Consider the following 20452-nt stretch of genomic DNA (forward strand, 5'->3'; position numbering starts at 1 on the left):
CTGCCTCTGACAGGTCCCCGGCTCCCCTCCACCCCCCGGCCCTGTTTATAAATGCTCTCCAGCCCTGCTGCCTCTTCCCTCAGGCCACACACACAGGATCTTACTGATTCTTTATTGAATCACAAACAACTCAGGGCGTCAGGCCCCAGCAGCTGCATTAGAACCCCCCTGGGATTGTGAGGGGACTGGAGCGGGACCCGGGAGAAGATCCACTCTCCCCAGCTTTTCACTGTAGGGACTAAAAACCTCAGAAATCACCCTAAGAGAAAGGACGTACCAAATGCCCACCAGAAGGGCCGGGGAGTGAAAGCCACCCCGAGGGCAGGAGGGTGCGGTGAAGGGTGCTATGGTCCCAACATTTGTGTGTATCCCTCCCTCCCCCTGCAGATTCACCTTGGGATTCTCACCCCCAATGTGACGGTATTAGGAGGTGGGGCCTTCAGAGCTGATTGGGTCACGGGGGCGGAGCCCTCATGAACGGGGTTAGAGTCCTTATAAAAGAGGCAGGAGGGAGCTTGCTTGTTTGTGCTTCTACCATTGAGGATACAGCAAGAAGGCACCATCTATGGAATGGGAAACAGACCTCAGCGGAGTCTGAATCTGCTGGCCCCTTGATCTTGGACGTCCCAGCCCCCAGGACTGTGAGCAGTAAGTTTCTGTTGTTTGTAAGCCACCTGGCCTACAGCATCTTGATATAGGAGCTCGCTGGACTAAGAGTTGGGCCAAGTAGGCCCTGTCAGCCGCAACCTCAGGGGAGAATGTAAAGGCTGGTGTCTTACCATCACAAGGCAAGAGGCTCAGAACAAGCTGTAACACCTCCCTTGCAGAGATCTAGGGGCGCCAGACACAGCTGGGGTGGAAGGCTGTTAGTCTGGACCCTTGCTCCATCAGTCCCACCTGGGGAGGAAGGCTGTGGGGGAGGCAGAACTGGGAGAAGAGAGAAGCAGCTCCCTGGCTCTGATTTCAGAAGGCTGTTACCTAAGCCAGGTGCTGGGAGACCAGAGGGGCAGGTGCCACTCAGGGCCAGAGGAGCCACGCAGGACAATGTGGTGTTAGGGACTGGGGGAGGATGTTAATGGCCCTGCTTAACCTCTAAGAGAAGCATGGTTCCCTCGTGTTCAAAAGCTGGACGTACAGGGTGCAGGTGGTGGGCACTTTCTCACAATCCACCCCATTCCCGGGCCACTGCCCAGCAGCCCCTGGGGATCTGCTGGTCTCAGAGGGAACTCGATCATTTCCTCCCTCAGTCCAGCCCACACGTTCCTCCGAAGGAAGGCTGGTTTGTGGGCCCAGGGTGAGGCTGCCTGCCCACCGCAGATGGAAGGTTTCCCAACCCTCTCCAGGTGGCTGTGGTGGGGCCATCTCCCCTGAGTACAGTGAGCCTTCGTGGCTTTGCCATTGCTGTCCCTTCAAGGTTGTTGCTTGTCCCTGTCCTCAGAGTGATGTGGAGGCAGACAGGCCCTGGAGGCGGAAGGAAGGGGTTCAACTCTCACTAGGGTACTCCCTCGGGAAGGTCAAAAACTCAGAAATACGAGAGGGTAGAGACGGGTTTGGCAACTTTCTGGTATTACTTATAAACACTGGTTCCTTCAACTTTCTGATACTACTTGTAAACACTGGTTCCTTCTCAGACCCCACCGTATTTTGATTGGGTCTGTAAGTAGTGCCCAGTCCATACCACAGCACCCTTCTGGGGTCCAGGAGACCGCCTTCACTGCTGTACGGGTCCCGGGGCCAGGCCATCCAGGGTGCCTGTGGCGCTCACACCCCCATGGCACTCTTCTCGCCCTCTTTGGGGCTGGGCTCCTCCGGAATCTTCTTCATCTCCCAGCCTCTGACCCAGGTGTAGGCAGAGGAGCCGCCCAGCACCATCATGTTGCTTGTCCACCAGAGGAAGCTCTTGGCCTCCTCGTAGTAGAGCACGGCCAGCACCGTCTGGGCACAGGCCTTGGCCGTGCCCGACACATTGTGGGTCAGGGGACTGGTGAACTTGATCTGCAGTCCTGTCACATAGCCGATGGCAAAGCCAAACAGGCCGCCCAGCGTCATCATCCCCCAGAAGTGGGCACTGCCCAGCTGGGCAAAGTCACGCAGGGCCTGAAGCTCCCCGAGCAGCACGAGCAGGGGCAGGAAGAGGACGCAGGCGTTGACGTTGTTGTAGAAGGTCAGGCGCCAGATGCTGCCGTCCACCGCCGGGAGCACCTTCTTGGTGTAGATGGCGTTGAGCGAGACACAGAGGCTGGCCAGCACGCCAAAGACAGTGCCCGCCCACGACAGGGTGCCTTCTGCCTCCTCCTGGTCCACACCAAGCCAGAAGCCCCCTGCAGTAGGGAGAGGAGGAGTGGGGGAAGGGTGGGGAAGAGGGATGAGGATGAGGAGGAAGAAGGACAGAGGATCAGACACCAAAGTTCATAGACTGAGTACTGCGGCCCTCCCCACTCCTCCCTAGGCCTCCCTCCAATAAGCACAGCCAGAGTCTCTACTGCAGGCAAGGCACTCTACATGGACTATGGGAGCGGCCCAGGGCAAGAAAACCTCCTCTGGCAGCTTATCTGCTAGCAGAGAAGAAAGACAGGAAAACAAATCGCTTCCCAGTTACTTCTTTAATTACAATTGTAAGAATTGTAATGAGGTCCATAAAGCAGTACAAGGTGCTGTGAGAGTCCGTAAGTGGGCGACTGAGCTGGCCTGCGGCATCTGAAAATAACATTTGAACTGAGTTCTGAAAGATGAGTGCCACTTAGTGGTTAATGCGATTTAAGGTGACCCTGGGTAAATGATTTTCAGTGTCTAAGTCTTGGCTGCTTCTTGCATGGAATGGGAGCCTATGATGTCATCATGGGGAGCATTAAGTTAGAATCTCTTGTGTCATTTGTGGCAGTGACTGAGACTCTCATCTTGTGTCACCTCCTGCTCAAAGAGCTTCCATGGCTCCCCACTTCTGCCATCGGGACTATACTCCTTGGCATGGCAGGCGGGGGTACCTGAACCTTTGCCAGCCCTTCCTCTGTCCTGTGGTTGCCCCAGCCTCTCTGCTCGTCTCCCTGCTTCTCACCCTGGGCCTCAGTGTCCTTGTTCATGTCCTGTGCCAGAAACACCCTCCTCCTTTCTGGGGGATTCTACGCATCTGTCAAGGTCAAAGTTGGCCTCTCTGGGGGAATCTTTTCCTGATAGCCCCAGAACCTGGACTCTTACTGCCTCGCTTTCCTTCAAAGCCCCTTGCCTGCTCTGGGCTGCTGGGCCCCTGCCCATGGTGACAGCCTGGTCTTTTCAGCCAGATCCCATGCTCCTAGAAGGCAGGGGCTGAACGATGCACGTTATACTTCCTGCCACAGCATCTGGCAACATGGGGCAGTGGGGAAAGCTTTGGGGACAGATTTAGCTTCCAATCAGGCTCTCTGCAACTTAGAAGCTGAGTGGCCCGGGAGAAGTTACTTAACCTCTCTGAGCTCTCTGGGTCACCTCCCTGTCCACTCCAGTCAATCTACTCTCCACCTTGCAACCGGAATGATCATCCTGAAGTCTAGATCAGCCCAGGCCGTGCCCTGGCATGAAGCCCCTCTGTGGCTCTCCGCTGCCTTCGGGAGAAATTCGACTCACTCACCACAGCTCTCAGGACCTGCACCACGTGGAGTCAGCCTGACTGGGCAGCCTCGTGTCTGGTGAGTCTCGCTGTGGTCCAGCCATGAAGAAGTGCACATGCTCTTCCTTCTGTCTAGAACGTTCTGTCCCTACTTCTTCCTCTAAACCCAGGTTCTAAACTTCCTCCAGAAGGCCTGCTTAGACTGCCCTGTCCCTGGGTCCCCTCCCTCGCCCAGAGCTCCCACAGCCCCTTTTATACATGCCCCATCACAGCCCTTACCATGCTAGTGTAACTGTCACCACCATGCCCTCCGGGAGTGTAGGAGCTGAGGTTACCTTTTCCAAACTTGTATCCCCAAAGCCTGGCACGGTGCCTGGCATGTGTTTAGCCACCAATTACTAGTTGTGGAATGAATGAATGAAAGTTGTTATGGAGGTGGTTGTATTAAAGGAGACAGGATATCTCCTACATCATAGGCACTCAACACGCAGCACTTTTCTCTTTTTCTCTTTATTTTTTGAGACAGAGTCTCGCTCTGTTACCCAGGCTAGAGTACAGTGGTATGATCTTGGCTCACTGCAACCTCTGCCTCCTGGGTTCAAGTGATTCTCATGCCTCAGCCTCTTGAGTAGATGGGATTACAGGGATGCGCCACCATGCCTGGCTAATTTTTGTATTTTTAGTAGAGAAGGGGTTTCACCATGTTGGCCAGGCTGGTCTCGAACTCCTGACCTCAGGTGATCCACCCGCCTCGGCCTCCCCAAGTGCTGGGATTACAGGCATGAGCCACCATGCCCAGCCCAACCACAGAGCCTGACCCTCCTCTTTCTTGACATAACCTTTGCACAAGAGGTACCCATAGACCTGCTGGGAGCAGGGTGAGGGGGGCAGAGAACTGCACCACCTACTCACCTGCTTGGCTAGAGCACCCACAGCCCTCCTGGTGGTTACCTTCTGAGTTCAGAAGCAACTGCAACCTCAATGTTCTAGAGTGACTCTCACCCAGAAAGAACTTTTTTTTTTTTTTTTTTTTTGAGACAGAGTCTCACTCTGTTGCCCAGGCTAGAGTGCAGTGGCCGGATCTCGGCTCACTGCAAGCTCTGCCTCCCAGGTTTACGTCATTCTCCTGCCTCAGCCTCCCGAGTAGCTGGGACTACAGGTGCCTGCTACATCGCCTGGCTAGTTTTTTTTTTTTGTATTTTTTAGTAGAGACGGGGTTTCACCATGTTAGCCAGGATGGTCTCGATCTCCTGACCTTGTGATCCGCCTGCCTGGGCCTCCTTTTTTTTTTTTTTTTTGAGACTGAGTCTCGCTCTGTTGCCCAGGCTGGAGTGCAGTGGTGCGCTCTTGGCTCAATGCAACTTCTGCCTCCCGGGTTCAAGCAATTATCCTGCCTCAGCCTCCCGAGTAGCTGGGATTATAGGCACATGCCACCATGCCTGGCTAATTTTTTTGTATTTTTAGTAGAGACAGGTTTCACCATGTTGGCCAGGCTGGTCTCGAACTCCTGACCTCAGGTGATCTACCTGCCTCGGCCTCCCAAAGTGCTGGGATTATAGGCATGAGCCACTGTGCCCGGCCCAGAAGGAGCTTTGAAAGGTATTTTGTGACATGGGGGCCTAGGAGGGGAGGCCTAGAATAGTTGCCTGAGACTTGTCTTCCCCCACAAGGAGGAAGAAAGAGGAAACACTGCAGATAGGAGGCCAGGACCTGGGTCAGCAGAGAGCACCCACCTCCCCGGCCCCTGTCCCAGTCAGGCAGGCCGGTGAATGTACCATTGTCAGAACCTCACCGTTGGTTACTTGGATGACCTTTGGGATTTGGGCCCAGTTACCCTAGTGTCTTCACCTTCCTGCAAGCACATTCTCCAACTAGGAGCCTCCACCCCTGAGTCCATTCCTGGCAGGGTCAGCAAGAATGAAGTAGAGAGCCCTGGGGCATCTGAGGAGCACACAGAGGAGGGGAGGTACACCTGTTCCCCTGAGGGGGAAGTGGAAGCAGGTCGGGAGAGTTCTGGCAAGCAGGAGTCTTGCAGCTTCCCCCACTCTAACCATGACCTTCTCCCCTCTCCCCTCTTGGACCTAGACCCAGCAGCCCTAGATCCAGCAGTTGCCCAACAAGGGGAAACATTTTCTAGGACAGGTGGCATGGATGGGTCCCTTCCCCCACCAACTGGTGCATCTAGCCTGGGACTCTGAGCCACCAGCAAAGAATGTGATATGTAGGCCAAATAAGATAAACTTTATAGCACCAGGAAAAACCTGCATAGGTTCAAATGAGGATTCCATTCCTAGATGACACAGCCCTGGGAAGACTCGGAGCGAATGGGATGCTGGAGGCTCTCTAACCCAGCATGGGGCCCAGAAAAATATGGGCCCATCTAACCTGTGCTGTCCCATACCATAGCCCTCAGCCACATGTGGCTACTGAGCCCTTGAAATGTGGCTAGAAAATCAGATTGTAACACCTGCAAATGAGGAAATGAATGTTTAACATTTCACTGAATTTTAATTTAAATAAGTGGCCAATGGCTACTATATTGAATACTGCAGTTCTAACCTCCAAGAAGAGCAGAGAGGATAGAAGCATTGCCTGGGAGTCTGGCCAATCTGGGTTTGCATCCCAGCCTGGCTGCTTGCTAGCTGTGTGGCCGTGGGCAAGTAATGTAACATCTCTGAGCCTCAGTTTCCTTGTTTGTATAGAGATGACCACTGGTAGTGATGCCACAACCCAGGGATCTCTGGGAGAACAAAGGAGATGCTATATGTGAAATAATCAGCATAATTTCCCTGTCAATAATTATTATTTTCTGAGGATCAAGTCCGGGAAGACAGCTGAGGCCTCTTAAAGCGTATCGCTTGCTACTGTCTCAGGCGCTATCCTGAGCTGGCAGAGAGTGATGGTATATTTCTTAAAAGACGTATTGTCCTCTACTAAGAGCACTGGATGGGAAATCAGGACACCTGAGCTCTTGAGAAACAATAAAGTACAGTGGTCGGGCATGTGAACTGTGAAGCCAGATTGCTTGAGTTCAGATTCCAGCTCTGCCACTTATTAGCCGGGTGATCTTGGACAAGTTACTTAACTTCTCTGTGCCTTGGTTTTTCCATCTGTAAAATGTGGATTATAATCCCATCTTGTTATGAGGATTAACTGAGTTAATATGGCTAAGATCTATGTGCCTGGCACATTTTAATCACTCAACAAACGTCAGTTGCTTTTGCTGCTGTTGCTATTATTATTATTACTATTGTTCTTGCCCTGGCTGGGCTCCTAACTTGCTGGGTGGCCTTTAGTAAGTTACTTGCTCTCTCTGTGCCCCCAGGCTTTCTCCTATGACTGCTGCACCAAAGGAGCTGGGACAGATGAAGTCCTAGGATGCCTAGAAGGGTTGTTCTTCAGGATTTCAGTCCCCATGACCACCCTATCCCGCGTGGCCCCAGCTGCCACTCACCGATGATGATGCCGCAGGTGAGCAGGGCATAGAAGGAGGTGGTCTGCTTAAGCAGCAGGTAGGAGAGCAGCACGTTGAAGACGGTGGTGAGCGAGCGGCCCACATTGTAGAAGGCCACACCGACGTACTTGAGGCAGAGGTTATTGAAGGTGATCATGCCGATGAAGACCACTGACAGAGGCAGGACACTGCGGGCCACCCTGAGGTCCAGGCGCAAGCTGGGGAAGTCCACGGCACCAGGGCAGCAGGCGGCCAGAGCGCTGAGGCCCTTGCACAGAAGCGTGGTCACCAGGCACTGGTAGAAGGTGACGAAGATGGGGGTGTCCAGCTGCAGGGAGGGGCTGTCCAGCAGGTACTTATTAAGGAACACCATGGAGATGGAGGTGACCCAGTAGAGGGAGACCACCAGCGCAATCTGCAATGCCCGCAGCAGAAAGGGCTTCTCCTCGTTGGCCTCTGCCTCTGTAGAGGGGTCTGAGGCCCCGGTCAGCGCCATGTGCAGGATCCTGGACCGCTTCAGAGGGGCCCTGTTCATGGTAGCACAGGAGCTGGGTCACCCCGCGGCCAGAACTCTGATTCCCTGGAGTCCAGGGCAGTGAGCTCACTTGTGCTCTCCGCAAGCCGCAGCCCTGATTGTCACATGGGGGTTGGCCTAAAGGCCTCCCCAGTGTCCTCATGGATAGAGAAGTTCTGCTTTGGGGTGAGCCCAGTAGTGCCGCTCCACAACCTGCTCCCACCCCAAGGGGGCTCCTGAGACAAGACACAGGGCAAGGGGGAGGGATAGGCTAAGGCGGTGAGGCCAGGGTAGAGAAGACCTGTGAGGGGAGAAGAGGCTGGGGCCTAACAGGGAGGGGTCGCAGAGAGAAGGGAGGGGAGAGGAATGGCAGGGCGGGGCAGGAGGCGGTACGCGGGGCGAAGGTGCAGGAAAAGGACGCCGGGCAGAGTTGGAAGAGCTGCCGAGAGGGCGGCATGGGCAGCTGTGGGAGGGAGGGGTGGGCAGGAGGAGGGAGGCGTTAAGGGAGCTGCCGCAGGCCGGGCGCAGCTGGAGGGAGGGCTACGGAGGGGTCAGAGGGGCTCGGGACTTGGGGCTGACGGACGCGGGAGGGGGCTGGGCCGGCGCCCACGTCTCGCTGCCTTCCCGGGCTCTGTCGCTGGCTCAGCCCAGGAGCCTCCGGACAGCCGAGGCCTACTCCCCGCGAGGCGGGCCCGGGACTCACTTCCTGGCACGCCCCCACGTGGCCTTAAAGGGCCCGCACGCCCCGCCTTGCCCTTAAAGCGACAGCCCCAGAGAGGCGGCGTTCGCCAGTCCCCAGCCCCGCCCCTGCGATCCGCTGCCCGCTGCTGGCGGGGGGACCTCGGCGGCCACAGGTTTTTCTGTGTGCTTGAGCCTCGCCCTGCTTCCTGCAAGGGCTGCATCACCCTCACCTGCCCACCCTCATCTCCGTCTGTCCCGGAGCCTCCGTCCCCCGACTCGGCTTGGCTCGGCTCGCAGGTCCACCTCCCGGAACCCCGACCCAGGACCCGGGCGGCGCTCCATCAGCCTGGACTCCTCCACCTCCAGAGCCCCGCGTTGCAGCTCCACGTCCCTCTGCCAACCCGACTCATTCTTCCACAACGATGTTGTGGTCCCCTCCTTTCCCCCCCATTTTCACCTCCCCCAGGCCCTCTCCCAAGCTCGAGACTCCCGGCAGCGCTCCCAGAGGCCGGAGGCCACGCCGCCTCTCTCGGACTTCAGTCTGTCATCCCTGTGCTCCTATCGAGGTTCTCTGGGCGGCCCAGATCCAAGATTCCAAGGGCTCAAGGCAGCATCTCTTACCCCTTCCAGAAAATACTGTTTCCCCGCCCGGTTCAGCCGCACCAGCTCCCGCGCCCCTGCCTCTGTCCCCCGGCCGCGAAGGCGACCTGGCGCTCACCTCCTCCGGTGCACTGGGCGCCCGCCCCGCCTCCCTGCGCCGCACCTGCAGCGCCGCACCCTGGGCCGCGCCCGCGGGGTCGACTTCCTGCTTTCCGCCCCGGGCCCAGGCACCGTGCCAGGCTCGCCGGCCTGTTAGCGGCATGGGGCCCGGGAGTGCCGGCGGAGAGGCGGCGATTCCGACGGTCGTGGGCGCAGGCCCCCTCCTCTTTCTAAGGCCTCTCCTGTCCCTGGTACCCCCGCCCGCCCGGGACCCAGGCTTCAGTTATCGCAGCTGGCACGTCCCGGGACCTGGCTTTATCCCTGGCCCGCCGCGCTCCCAGCTTGCACTTCCAGAAGTGCTTGAGGGGACCGCCCGGATTCTTCCAGCCGGCATTGAGGGGAGAGTCCCCCGCCCCTTCCAGGGCCGGGCCCGGGAAATCTAGCCTGTGGTCTGCCACTCACCAGGCAGCCGGGGGAACGCGGAGGACCGACTTCTCTGGTTCGCTCTCTAGCACCTGCGTGGGGCGGCCACTTCCTCAAACGGCCTGAGTTATCTTCGTGGTAAAACTAAGGGGCTAGGCTTGACCTGTGGGTCCCAACCTTCTTGCCCAGAACTCTAGGTGGTATGGTCGAACATAGATGTTTGTAATATTTTAAGCACCATTTAATTAGTGCCATTTAATGAACGGGTAAGATGATGTCATGGCTGGGATTTGTTTTAAAATACTCAGAATACTCACCAAAAATATTTTTTATTTTTATTTATTTATTCTTTTTGAGACGGCGTCTCGCTCTGTCGCCCAGGCTGGAGTGCAGTGGTGCTATTTCAGCTCACTGCAACCTCCGTCTCCCGGGTTCAAGCAATTCTCCTGCCTTAGCCTCCCGAATAGCTGGAATTACAGGCGTCCATGACCATACCAGGTTATTTTTGTATATTTTTAGTAGAGACGGGTTTCGCCGTGTTGGCCAGGCTGTTCTCTAACTCCTGACCTCAGGTGATCCGCCGGACTCGGCCTCCCAAAGTGCTGGGATTACAAGCGTGAGCCACCGCGCCCGATCTCAAAAAGATTTTTTTAAAAGGTCGATAGATTAAACAAGATAAGCCATTGATAACTGTAGCTGGGCATAAATACACGAGGATCCATTACAAGAGTTTCCTTACTTTTGTGTACATTTGCAAATTTCCAGAATAAAAAGGTAAAACCTATGTAGTAATTTAAACTCTCAGATCCTAACTGCACAAACCTTCACTGGAGCTGAGTGCCGTCCTGGGTGGGCTGTAGGGAAATGGGAGGGTTGCAGGCTGCAGTGAAGTGAACAGCTGGGCCAGAGCAAGCCCGGCCCACACCCTACCCTCTTCCACTAGCCCCAGGTACTAGCACTGCCCTCTTCCTCCTCAAGGGATGAGACTCTGCTTCCTAGTTATGGGCTGTTCTCCACCTGGAGGATACCGTCTGGTTATCTTGTCACTTTTGGAACCAAAATATCCTTTTGGGGAAAGAAAGGCTTAAAAGGGACTGAGCTGATCTCCTGAACCCCACCTGGAGTCTACCTCTGGGATTTTCCTTTGAAGGTGTGGGTTTTGGTTTATTAAGAGCAATGCGTACCTGTTCCAGTCTCTCCTCTCTTATGCCCGAGAGCTTACCATGAGAAATAATTTAATGACAGGGCAAACTTGTCTCTGAGAGGCACTGGTGACCTGGAAGGGCCTTCTCCTTGGCACATTAGCAGGAATTTGTCTGATGACTCCTGCCACCTTGAACTGGAGGGAAGAGATATATATTGTATATAGGCCAGAAGCACTTCGCTGAGAGAGGCCTAGGGGCAGTCAGTGCTGTGTGTGTGGGAGACAGTGTGGGCTCTCTATGGAGGCCAAAGTACACCCCTGTCTCCAATCTCTCACCTTACATCATACCTGAAATTCTGTCATTAGTGTCACTCCCTTGGATTAAGGTTGTAACAGGCCAGTACAGCAGGTTTCCTGGATTCTAATCCTTTTTGTGCCTTATGAGGGAAAGGAGTGGTGGGGATGTTTCTTAGGGGGTCTAAGGCCCCCAGGAACTGTGTACCTTGCATAAACGGTTTGCTTTTGAATTTTCTTTAAGGAATGTTAATTGTTTAAACTATCCACAAAGGGTGAAGTTTTAGGCCTTGCCCAGAGTGATTACCCAGGATGTGAATTTGGTGTGAGGTGGAGCATAAGATCATCAACGTGGCACCTGAAGGGCTGTAATAGTCCCTTTATGGGTGTAGTCTCATTTTCTTGCCTTGGCTGGGAGCCACTAATAATGTCAGCAGGAAATTATTTCTGCCAGTCACAGTAAACAGAACTAATTTCCCAGGTTCAGGTGTCAGTGGATTTATACCTATGTGGCTTGAGAACTTCTGGGAACACACAGATGTTGACTGTCTCACTCTTTGAGTTCAACAAGGACTCATGAGCCTACTCTATGTGATAGACACTCCTAGTTGTCTACCAAAATTCACTCCCCCATTCATCCAAAATAATTGGATTGTAGCTAGTCTCATGGTTGCCCAGCCAAAGACTACATTTCCTAGCCTTCCTTCTAAGTAGATGAACCATGTGACTTTGTGGATGGTGAAGGGAGGTGTCTTGGTGAGGTCAGCCTGCTATAACAAAAATACCATAGATTGAGTGGCTTAAATAGTAAGCATTTATTTCTCACAGTCCGGAGGCTGGGAGGTCCAAGATCAAGGCCCAGGTGGATCTGGTGTCTGGCGAGGGGCTGCTTCCTGCTTGTAGAAGGCTGCTTTCTCCTTCTGTCTTCACCGGGCAGATAGATGGGAGTGGAGTTGGGGGTAGGAGCTCATGTATTTTCTTATAAGAGAACTAATCCCACCATGTGGGTTCCACTCTCATGACCTAATTACCTTCCAAAGACCCATCCCCAAATACTATCACACTGGGGCTTAGGGGTTCATTTGAGTATATGAATCTTGGAGGGACACCTCCAGTCTATAGCAACAGGAGAGATATACTACTTTCTAGGTCTTTAAAACTTTAGGAGTGTGTTCCTGCATGCTTTTTCTTCCTCTTCCCATAACCTGGAAACCAAATGCATCTATAACCCAGTCTTGACCATGAGGACAAGGACAACGTCTTAGAGACTGTGGAGGAATGTGATGGAAAGAGCCAAGGTCCCTGATTCTGTGGAGCAGAGACACTAGCCATTGTGGACTGCAGGAAATCAACTTATGTCCCTGCATACCTACACACTTCTAAAGGGGTTTCTTTGCTACAGCAACCAGGCCTTTACCCACATGCCTACTGGAATGTCATTTCCTCCTCACACATTTATTTTCTAGGCAAAATTGAGAAGGCATGAAATTGGTTAGTCTAATCTCTCTGTTCCTGTCTGTCTCTTTTGCTTTCTCTCTCGCAGCTTCCCATCCATCCATCCATCCAACCATCCAACCATCCATCTGTCCATCCTGACCTTATCCAGGACCTAGCACAATGCCTGCCACAGTAGGTGCCTAGTGCCTCTTTGTGGAATGAGTGGAAGTCAGACCATGGGTAGGAATGCCTGGAAATCAGGGCCAATTTAAGAACTTTGTTGACCCTAATCCCTGAAGTTTATAAGGCTTCTCATTCATCCCACATATAATTCAAAGTAAAAATTAACACTAAACTACAAAATACATGTGAGCAGAGCAAAAATCTTTTTTTTTTCTCATTACTGGAATGCTCTTTTGAAAATAGTAAGTTATTTCCAGAAAACAATTATGTCCTCCTTTTCTAGTGCTTGTGGCAGGTACTACCAACCATCTGTTTCAGAAGTTGACAACTTTTTCTGTACAAGGCCAGAGAGTAAATATTTTAGATTCTGTGGGCCACGTAGTCTATGTCGAAACTACTCAACACTGCTGTTGTAGTATTGTAAACAAATGGGTACAGCTGCATTTCAATAAAACTTTATTTGTAAAAATGGAGGGATGGTGAGAAGTTGGTTAATGGGTACAAAAATACAGTTTTAGAAGGACTAAGTTCTAGTATTCGATAGTAGAGTAGAAGAATTATAGTTGACAATAATTTATTGTATATTTCAAAATAGCTAGAAGAGAAGAATTGTAATGCTCCTAACACAAAAGATAAATGTTCGAGGTAATGGGTATCCCAATTACACTGATTTAATCATTATATGTTATATACATGTATCAAAATATCACATGTACTCAAAAAGTACAATTATATCAGTATTTTTTTTTTTAAACGTTAAACAAGTAGTGGGCCAGATTTGGTTCATGGGGAATGTAGTTTGCAGACCTCTGGTTTACTCTATATTAAATTATTCAAGAAGAATAATTGGCCGGGCATGGTGGCTCACGCCTGTAATCCCAGCACTTTGGGAGACCAGGGTGGGTAGATCACTTGAGGCCAGGAGTTTGAGACCAGCCTGGCCAACATGGTGAAATCCAGTCTCTATTAAAAATACAAAAATAAGCTCAGCGTGGTGGTGCACATCTGTAGCCCTAGCTATTCGGGGTGGCTGAGATATGAGAATTGCTGGAGCCTAGGAGGCGGAGGTTGTAGTGAGCTGAGATTGTGCTACTATACTCCAGCCTGGGTGACAGAATGAGACTCTGTCTCAAAAAAAAAAAAAAAAAAAAAAAAATTCTTCTTTCTTACTAACATTCCCCATATTTTGTTTGTAAGTCAACATGTCAACATGTTTCACCTCGAACTGGTTACTTGCAGCTAGAGGTGACTACGTGACATAATTTTGGCCAATGAGTAGTAAGCTGAGGATTTCTGGGAAAGTTTTTGCTTTTTACCATAGGTATAGACTTTTTTTTTTTTTTTTTTCCTTTCTTTGTTCTGCCTAATGCAGAACTGATGTCTGGAAAGGCAGCAGCCATCCTGTGGCCATGAGGCAAAAACTATGAAGAGGAAAACTAAGGATGGCAGAACAGAAGCTTGGAGCTGTCCTGAGTCCTTTAGAGCTTGGCTAAGCTTCCCTCCCAGCTCTGGGCTGCCTAAGCCTTGTTGTAGGAGATGACGAACCCCTATCAGTTTAAACCTCTCCAGGATGGTATTCTGGTTTTGGCTGTGGAGGAAAGTCCTAATGTAAACAGTGCTCTAGTGGGCAATTCAGTGTTGCTAGAACTCATGTTGAAGGTTCCAGGAAGGCTCAGGACTGGGTGGTTTCTGGGTCTGGGGCAGCAATGTGGAAGATTCACTTGTCAGGGAGTGAACCCATGCTGATGAGCTAAAGGTGGGGTGGAGAATTCCAAAGGCAGGGCCCACTTGCCAGAGAAGGATTGGGAGTGGGAGAGTCAGAATGAGGACAAACAAATCCCAAAGCATGAGATGTGTGGCTAGAAACGAGGGGAGGGGATTCTTCAGGCAAGAACGGGAAATAGGCAGGGGATTGGCACAGAGTTGGCTCCCCTTTCACATTGACACAAGGCACCACCTTGGATCCCTGGTCTGGCTTCTGGGCAGTGGCTGACTTTGGACAGTGCTGGCCTATTTGGATCTGTTGAGATGTAGAGTAGTGATATGGTTTGGCTCTGTGTTCTCCACCCAAATCCTATGTTGAATTGTAATCCCCAGTGTTGGAGGTGAGGCCTGGGGGAAGGTGATTGGATCACAGGGATGGTTTCAGATGGTTTAGCATCATCCCCCTAGTGCTGTCTCATGACAGAGTTCTCCCGAGGTCTGGTTGTTTAAAAGTGCATAGCACCTCCTACTTTGCTCTCTTCCGCCCTCTCTGGCCATGTGAGACATGACTCCTTCCTCTTTACCTTCTGCCATGATTGTAAGTTTCCTGAGGCCTCCCCAGCCGTGCTTCCTGTACAGCCTGCAGAACTGTGAGTCAGGTAAACCTCTTTTTAAAATAATTTACCCAGTCTCAGGTAGTTCTTTGTAGCAATGTGAGAACGGACTAATACAAGTAGTAAAAAGCATCACTTCACAAAACTCCTGAAATATGCATCTGATTAATCTCTGAGCAGGAGTGATGTCTCCCCCATCCTAATCCATTGGGAGTAATGGTGTCTGCCCCTCTTGGTGGAGGGTGTGTTACCAGCAGCTAACATTGATTGGAGATTGGCTTCACACCAGGTGTTTTATATACAACATGTCAGTCCTCACAACAATGCTGTGAGGTAGAGTCCACCATCATATCCTTATTTTCCAGAGGGGGAAATTGAGACACAGAGATGTTAAGTCTTTGGTTCAAGGATACCCAGTGAGGAGGTAAGAGCTGGATTTGAACCCAGGCCATTTTGACTTCTGAGCAGAAGTTTATCCTGTTGCATGAGCTCACCTCACTCCAAGAGAGTTTTCCAATTGGTCTTCCAGGTCCTTGGTCCTATGGAGTGACCCTGGCCTTGCTTCTGTCCATCCTGCTGTTGAAGAGCAGATACGTGCTTAGGGTTGGATTGCACCAGTCCCAGGGTTCTCTCCACGCTGGTACTTGAGAACCCTCTGACCGATCCATTGTCTGGTCTTTGTCTGTAGCTTTTCCACCCATTAATCTTATCTCCCACCTAACTGTAAGCTCCGTGGTAGTAGAGAGGCTGTCTAGGGATCGTCATAGCTAATAGTTATTGGGCACTTGCTGTGTGCTCTGCCCTGGCCTCGACACTGCATGGATTAATTCCTCTAATTCCCATGATACCTCTGTGAATTGGGCATTCTTATTCCATTTTACAGAAGAGGAAACTGAGGTCTGCAGAGGTAAAGTTAACATGCCTAAGGTCATAGGGGCTGATAAGTAACAGAGCTGGGATTTGAACCCCAGGCCAACTGATTTACTCCCTTAACTATTCATGTTATTCTGCCTCTCCTTGTGTATATAGCACTTTGTGGTTTACAAAGCATTTTCACCCACATTAAAAAAAGGCTTTTAGAGCATTGGAGCTTCAAAAAACCTTAGAAATTGCCTACCCCTCCTCATGTTACAGAGAATGAATAGGTCAAGAGAGGAATGAGTTGCTCAGGGTCACACAGTTTATGAAAGGGTGAGACAGGACTGGAACCCTGCTCTCCTAACTGTTCATAGAGAGCCCTGCCAGACCCTAGGCTCCTTCCCTGCCCCGTGAGCTCTCTAAGCACTGGGGCTGCATCATAGGCATCCTTAGGCCTCTGGCCCCTAGCACAATGCCTTGCACACAATGGGTGCTCAGGAAGTGTGCATTGAATGGATGTGAGGCCAGGGCTCATATCATTATTAGACACACCACTCCATTCCAGTACATCTTTGGTATGTCTCATGGCATGGGGCACGATGGCCGGCACATAGCCAGTGTACTGGGTTGAACAGTATCTCCCCCAAATTCATACCCAGAACCCCAGAATATATGACCTCACTTGGAAATAGGATTATTGCAGCTGTTTTGAGTTTAAATGGGTTCATACTGGATTAAGGTGGGCTCTCAGTCCTGTGACTTGTGTCCTTGTAAGGAGAGGGAGATTTGGTGACGCAGAGATGCAGAGTGGGCACATATGGCTGGAAGGCCCTGTTAAGATGGAGGCAGAAGGTAGAAATAGGACTGGTGCAGCGCCAAGCCAAGAATCTTCAAGGATTGTTGGCAAGCTCCCGAAACTTGGAGAGAGGCACAGAACAGATTCCTCCAGGAGGAACCAACGCAACCGACGCCTGCTGATTTTTGCCTTCTGGCCTCCTGAACTGTGAGAGAATACCGTTTTGTTGTTTTCAGCTACAAGTCTGTGGTAATTTGTTATAGCAGCTCTAGGAAACTAACGTAGTAGGTTTGTGAAAAACAAAACCAGAAACTGTTGCTTCACCGATAAATCCCAGGGGGATCACAAAAGCAACAGCTTTTGGCCAGACACAGTGACTCACCCTCTGTCAGTTTGGGAGGCTGAGACAGGCGGATCACCTGAGGTCAGGAGTTCGAGACCAGCCTGGCTAACATGGTGAAATTCCATCTCTACTAAAAATACAAACATTAGCCGGGCATAGTGGTGAGCGCCTGTAATCCCAGCTACTCAGGAAGCTGATGCAGGAGTATCAGTTGAACCCGGGAGGTGGAGGTTGAAGTGAGCCAAGATTGCGCCATTGCGCTCCAGCCTGGGCAACGAGTGAAACTCTGTCTCAAAGAAAAGAAAAGAAAAAAAAGCAACAGCTTTGTCTCAATCTTGGCTGGGGGTGAGGAGAGAGAGGGTTCAGTGGCTGAGTTAACACTTTACTCTGCGAGTTCATGGCGCAGATCCACCTGGAGAGACATTGAGGCATGGCGCAAACCTCCCCAGACTTTTAGGTCTTGGCCTAGTGGCTACAATCTTGAGATTTTTAGATAATTTCTCCATCACTCTAGACCTCAGTTTTCCCATCAGTAAGATGGAAGGGGAGCCAGGCTTAATGGCTTCTAAGGTAAAAGACTCTGATTCTCATCCCAGATGGTAAGTGGGTTGTAGGGGAGGGCCCGTTGAAGCCACATGAAATTTACTGGCTTATGTCACTGGGAAGTCTCAGAGATCTACTAGCTTTAGGTGCAGCTTGACCCAGTTATTACAGATCCTGGTGTAGGCTCTTATCCAAGTATTGGTTTTGTTCTGAGGCTGCATGTGATGGCAAAATGCCTTCAGCTATTCCACATCTTACACCATCTGGTTGAAGTCCGGTGGGGGGAAAAAATCACTGTTCTTCCAAAGTCTTGCGGTTCACTCTGATTGGCTTGGCTCAGGTCACATGACCACCCTGACCAATCACGGTGGCCAAGTAGATAAGACCAGCACTCTGGTTTAAGCCCTGTGTCACAAGCTCCACTCCCTGGGAACTGGGGGTTCCTAGCCAAAGGCCCAGACAAGGGGGGCTGAGAGTTGGGGAGGACTCTGCAAGTGAATTTTGGGAGGTATTATCACAAGGGGATGAATGCTGGACGGCAAGCTACCAGTGTCCACATGAGGAGCCTGCCTTGGAAGCCGGGAAGGGAATCTGGAAGGTTCCTACTTTGTTCAGAGCTCTCCCACACTCATCCCTACACCTGGCTAACATATCTTTCACACACTCATCCCTACACCTGGCTAACATATCTTTGAGGGCTCACTGAAGACGCCCCTTCCTTGGGGAGGCCCTCCTATTAGAGTCTGTCTGCCCAATGGTCACTCTGAGCTGCTCCTGTCCATTCCTTTTGTGATGAGATGTGAAGGAGGTATGGGCAGGAGGCATCTAGTAAGAGCATCCTTTTTTTTTTTTTTTTTGAGATGGAGTCTCGCTCTGTCACCCAGGCTGGAGTGCAGTGGCATGATCTTGGCTCACTGCAACCTCCGCCTCCCGGGTTCAAGCGATTCTCCTACCTTAGCCTCCCGAGTAGCTGGGATTACAGGCATGCACCACCATGCCCGGCTCATTTTCTTTTTTTAATTTTTTAATTTTTATTTTTAGTAGAGACGGAGTTTCGCCACGTTGGCCAGGCTGGTCTCAAACTCCTGACCTCAAGTGATCCACCTGCCTTGGCCTCCCAAAGTGCTGGGATTACAGATGTGCGTCACTGCGCCCGGTCCCATTTCTTGTTGGTAGTGTCCCACCTTGGCTGTTTTAGTATTCTGGGGCCATCAACCCAGACTCCTGCTCTCCTCTAGCCTCAGGGCATGACCTAGCCAAAGGTGCATAACCCAGGCAAGGCTAATAAACCAATTATTTACTTTTTCTCTCTCTGAAATGGAATCCAGAGCAGACGCAACAACAACAAAGCCTGAAATTGGTTATAGCTGATTCGCAGTTGCAACAACATCCAGAGAGACCATTCACGGTTTCCTGCAACTGAGATTTCCAGAGCTGCCCTGCTTGTGGTTCCATCCCAGCCTGATTCTTCAGCTTTTTCCTCAGTTCTGTGAGCTTCCCTGGACTCTTCTATTAACCATTTCTTTGCATAACTTGGCTGAAGTCTGTATCTGTTGCTTGCAATCAGAAAACCCTAGATAACATTGTGGGCATTTCTCCCTGTCCAAGGAGAGAGGTTAGGGCAGGAACTGACCAGTGCCAGGGAGCGTGTTTGGACACGTTTGGACACCACAGCCCCACCTTCTTCTTAAGTGGTGGGGTTCCAAGAGCAGGGGCAGGGAGAAAGGAAAAAAGCAGGGCAGCAGGAAGTGTAGACCAGGATGTGTACATACTGGTGTGTTTGCAGAAGGGCTGCCAGCAGGCGGGTGCAGGTTAAGGTTGACTTCTTTCTCTTAGTCTCTGCTATAAACCTGGCAGGTGCAATGAGGTGGTGGTGAGGTGGGCTGCTGTGGATGCCTGGGAATTTGAAATCGGTTTAATTTAGCAAACATCTTCCAAATGCTCTTTCTGTTTTCCCCATCCCTAGGTTTACTGTTCAGTTCGGATGATTTAGGGACACCTCACCCTGGCGTGCTGATAGCACTTTTACCCCCTCACAGGTTTTGAATGGTCTGAAATGAACATCAAGAACCCAAGTTTAACATACAGCTTATATAAATGAATGAATAATGGCATAAATCAACTGAGTTAAGCAATTTCAATTTTGGAGCCACAGAATCCATGACAAGAATCCTCTCACTAATTTTTTTTTTTTTTTTTTTTTTGCTTTTTTCTCCTCTCTCCTGTGGTACAGCAGAGCAATAGAAACCTTCCCTTTTCAAATGACATGGACCTAGGTTCAAGTGTTAGGTTCACTGCTTTATAAGCTAAGCTGTATTTGTTTGTTTGTTTTGAGACAGGGTTTTTGCTATTAGCCAGGCAGTGCAGTGATGCGATCATGGCTCACTGCAGCCTCCACCTCCTGGGCTCAAGAGATCCTCTCACCTCAGCCTCCCAAGTAGCTGGGACTACAGGTATGTGGCTAATTAAAACAATTTTTTTTTTTTGTAGAGACAAAGTTTCACCACGTTGCCCAAGCTTGTTTTGAACTCCTGGGCTTCAGGGATCTGCCCACTTGGGCCTCTCAAAAGATTACAGGCCTACTGCACCCAGCCTGAAAGCTGTATTTGTAGACAGAGTTTCCCTCTATCACCCAGGCTGGAGTGCAATGGCATGATCTTGGCACACTGCAACTTCTGCCTCCCGGGTTTAAGCAATTCTTGTGCCTCAGCCTCCTTAGTAGGTGGGATTACGGGCATATGCTACCATGTGCTACTGAGTTTCGCATTTTCATTAGAGACAGGGTTTTTCCTTGTTGGCCAGGCTGGTTTTGAACTTGAAAGCTGTATGTTCTTTTTTTTTTGTTTTTTGAGATGGAGTCTTGCTTTTTTGCCCAGGCTGGAGTGCAGTGGCACGATCTCAGCTCACGGCAGCCTCCGCCTCCCGGCTTGAAGCAATTCCCCTGCCTCAGCCTCCTGAGTAGCTGGGATTACAGGCGCCTGCCACCATGTTTGGCTAATTTTTGTATTTTTAGTAGAGACGGGGTTTCACTATGTTGTTCAGGTTGGTCTCAAACTCCTCACCTCAGGTTATCTGCCCATCTCAGCCTCCCAAAGTGCTGGGATTACAGGTGTGAGCCACCGCTCCTGGCCGAATGCTGTATTTTAAAATACAGAATGGTAATAATATATTACTTAGCATAG

The 20452-nt window shown here is 51.1% G+C and overlaps 1 protein-coding gene and 1 pseudogene across 4 annotated transcripts; one reads left to right on the forward strand and one right to left on the reverse strand.

Moving 5' to 3' along the window:
* Nucleotides 1-98: 98 nt before the first annotated feature.
* On the reverse strand, nt 99-9478 carry SLC35C1 (solute carrier family 35 member C1). 4 transcript variants are annotated; one of them, XM_045371714.3, is made up of 3 exons: nt 9394-9478; nt 7038-7564; nt 99-2321 (listed from the first exon to the last, which is right to left on the reverse strand). In XM_045371714.3, exons 2-3 carry the CDS (start codon nt 7531-7533, stop codon nt 1762-1764), a joined length of 1056 nt encoding a protein of 351 aa, XP_045227649.1. In that variant the 5' UTR covers nt 7534-7564; nt 9394-9478; the 3' UTR covers nt 99-1761. The 4 variants fall into 4 exon arrangements, with proteins under 4 accessions (XP_045227649.1, XP_005578154.1, XP_065384337.1 ...); XM_005578097.4 differs by having other exon boundaries at nt 8951-9412; XM_065528265.1 differs by lacking the exon at nt 9394-9478 and adding an exon at nt 8854-8965.
* A 4267-nt stretch (nt 9479-13745) lies between these two features.
* LOC135967017 (UPF0764 protein C16orf89 pseudogene) lies at nt 13746-18511 on the forward strand (annotated as a pseudogene).
* Nucleotides 18512-20452: the final 1941 nt, after the last annotated feature.

This window comes from Macaca fascicularis, chromosome 14 (assembly GCF_037993035.2).
Source record: "Macaca fascicularis isolate 582-1 chromosome 14, T2T-MFA8v1.1".
Classification (NCBI taxonomy): Eukaryota; Metazoa; Chordata; class Mammalia; order Primates; family Cercopithecidae; genus Macaca; species Macaca fascicularis.

Excerpts from the sequence above, each read along its gene's own strand:
- SLC35C1 (XM_045371713.3), bottom strand. Across the intron at positions 2,322-7,037 it reads CACCTGCGGCATCATCATCG|GGGGCTTCTGGCTTGGTGTG; the intron begins GTGAGTGGCAGC and ends TCCCTACTGCAG.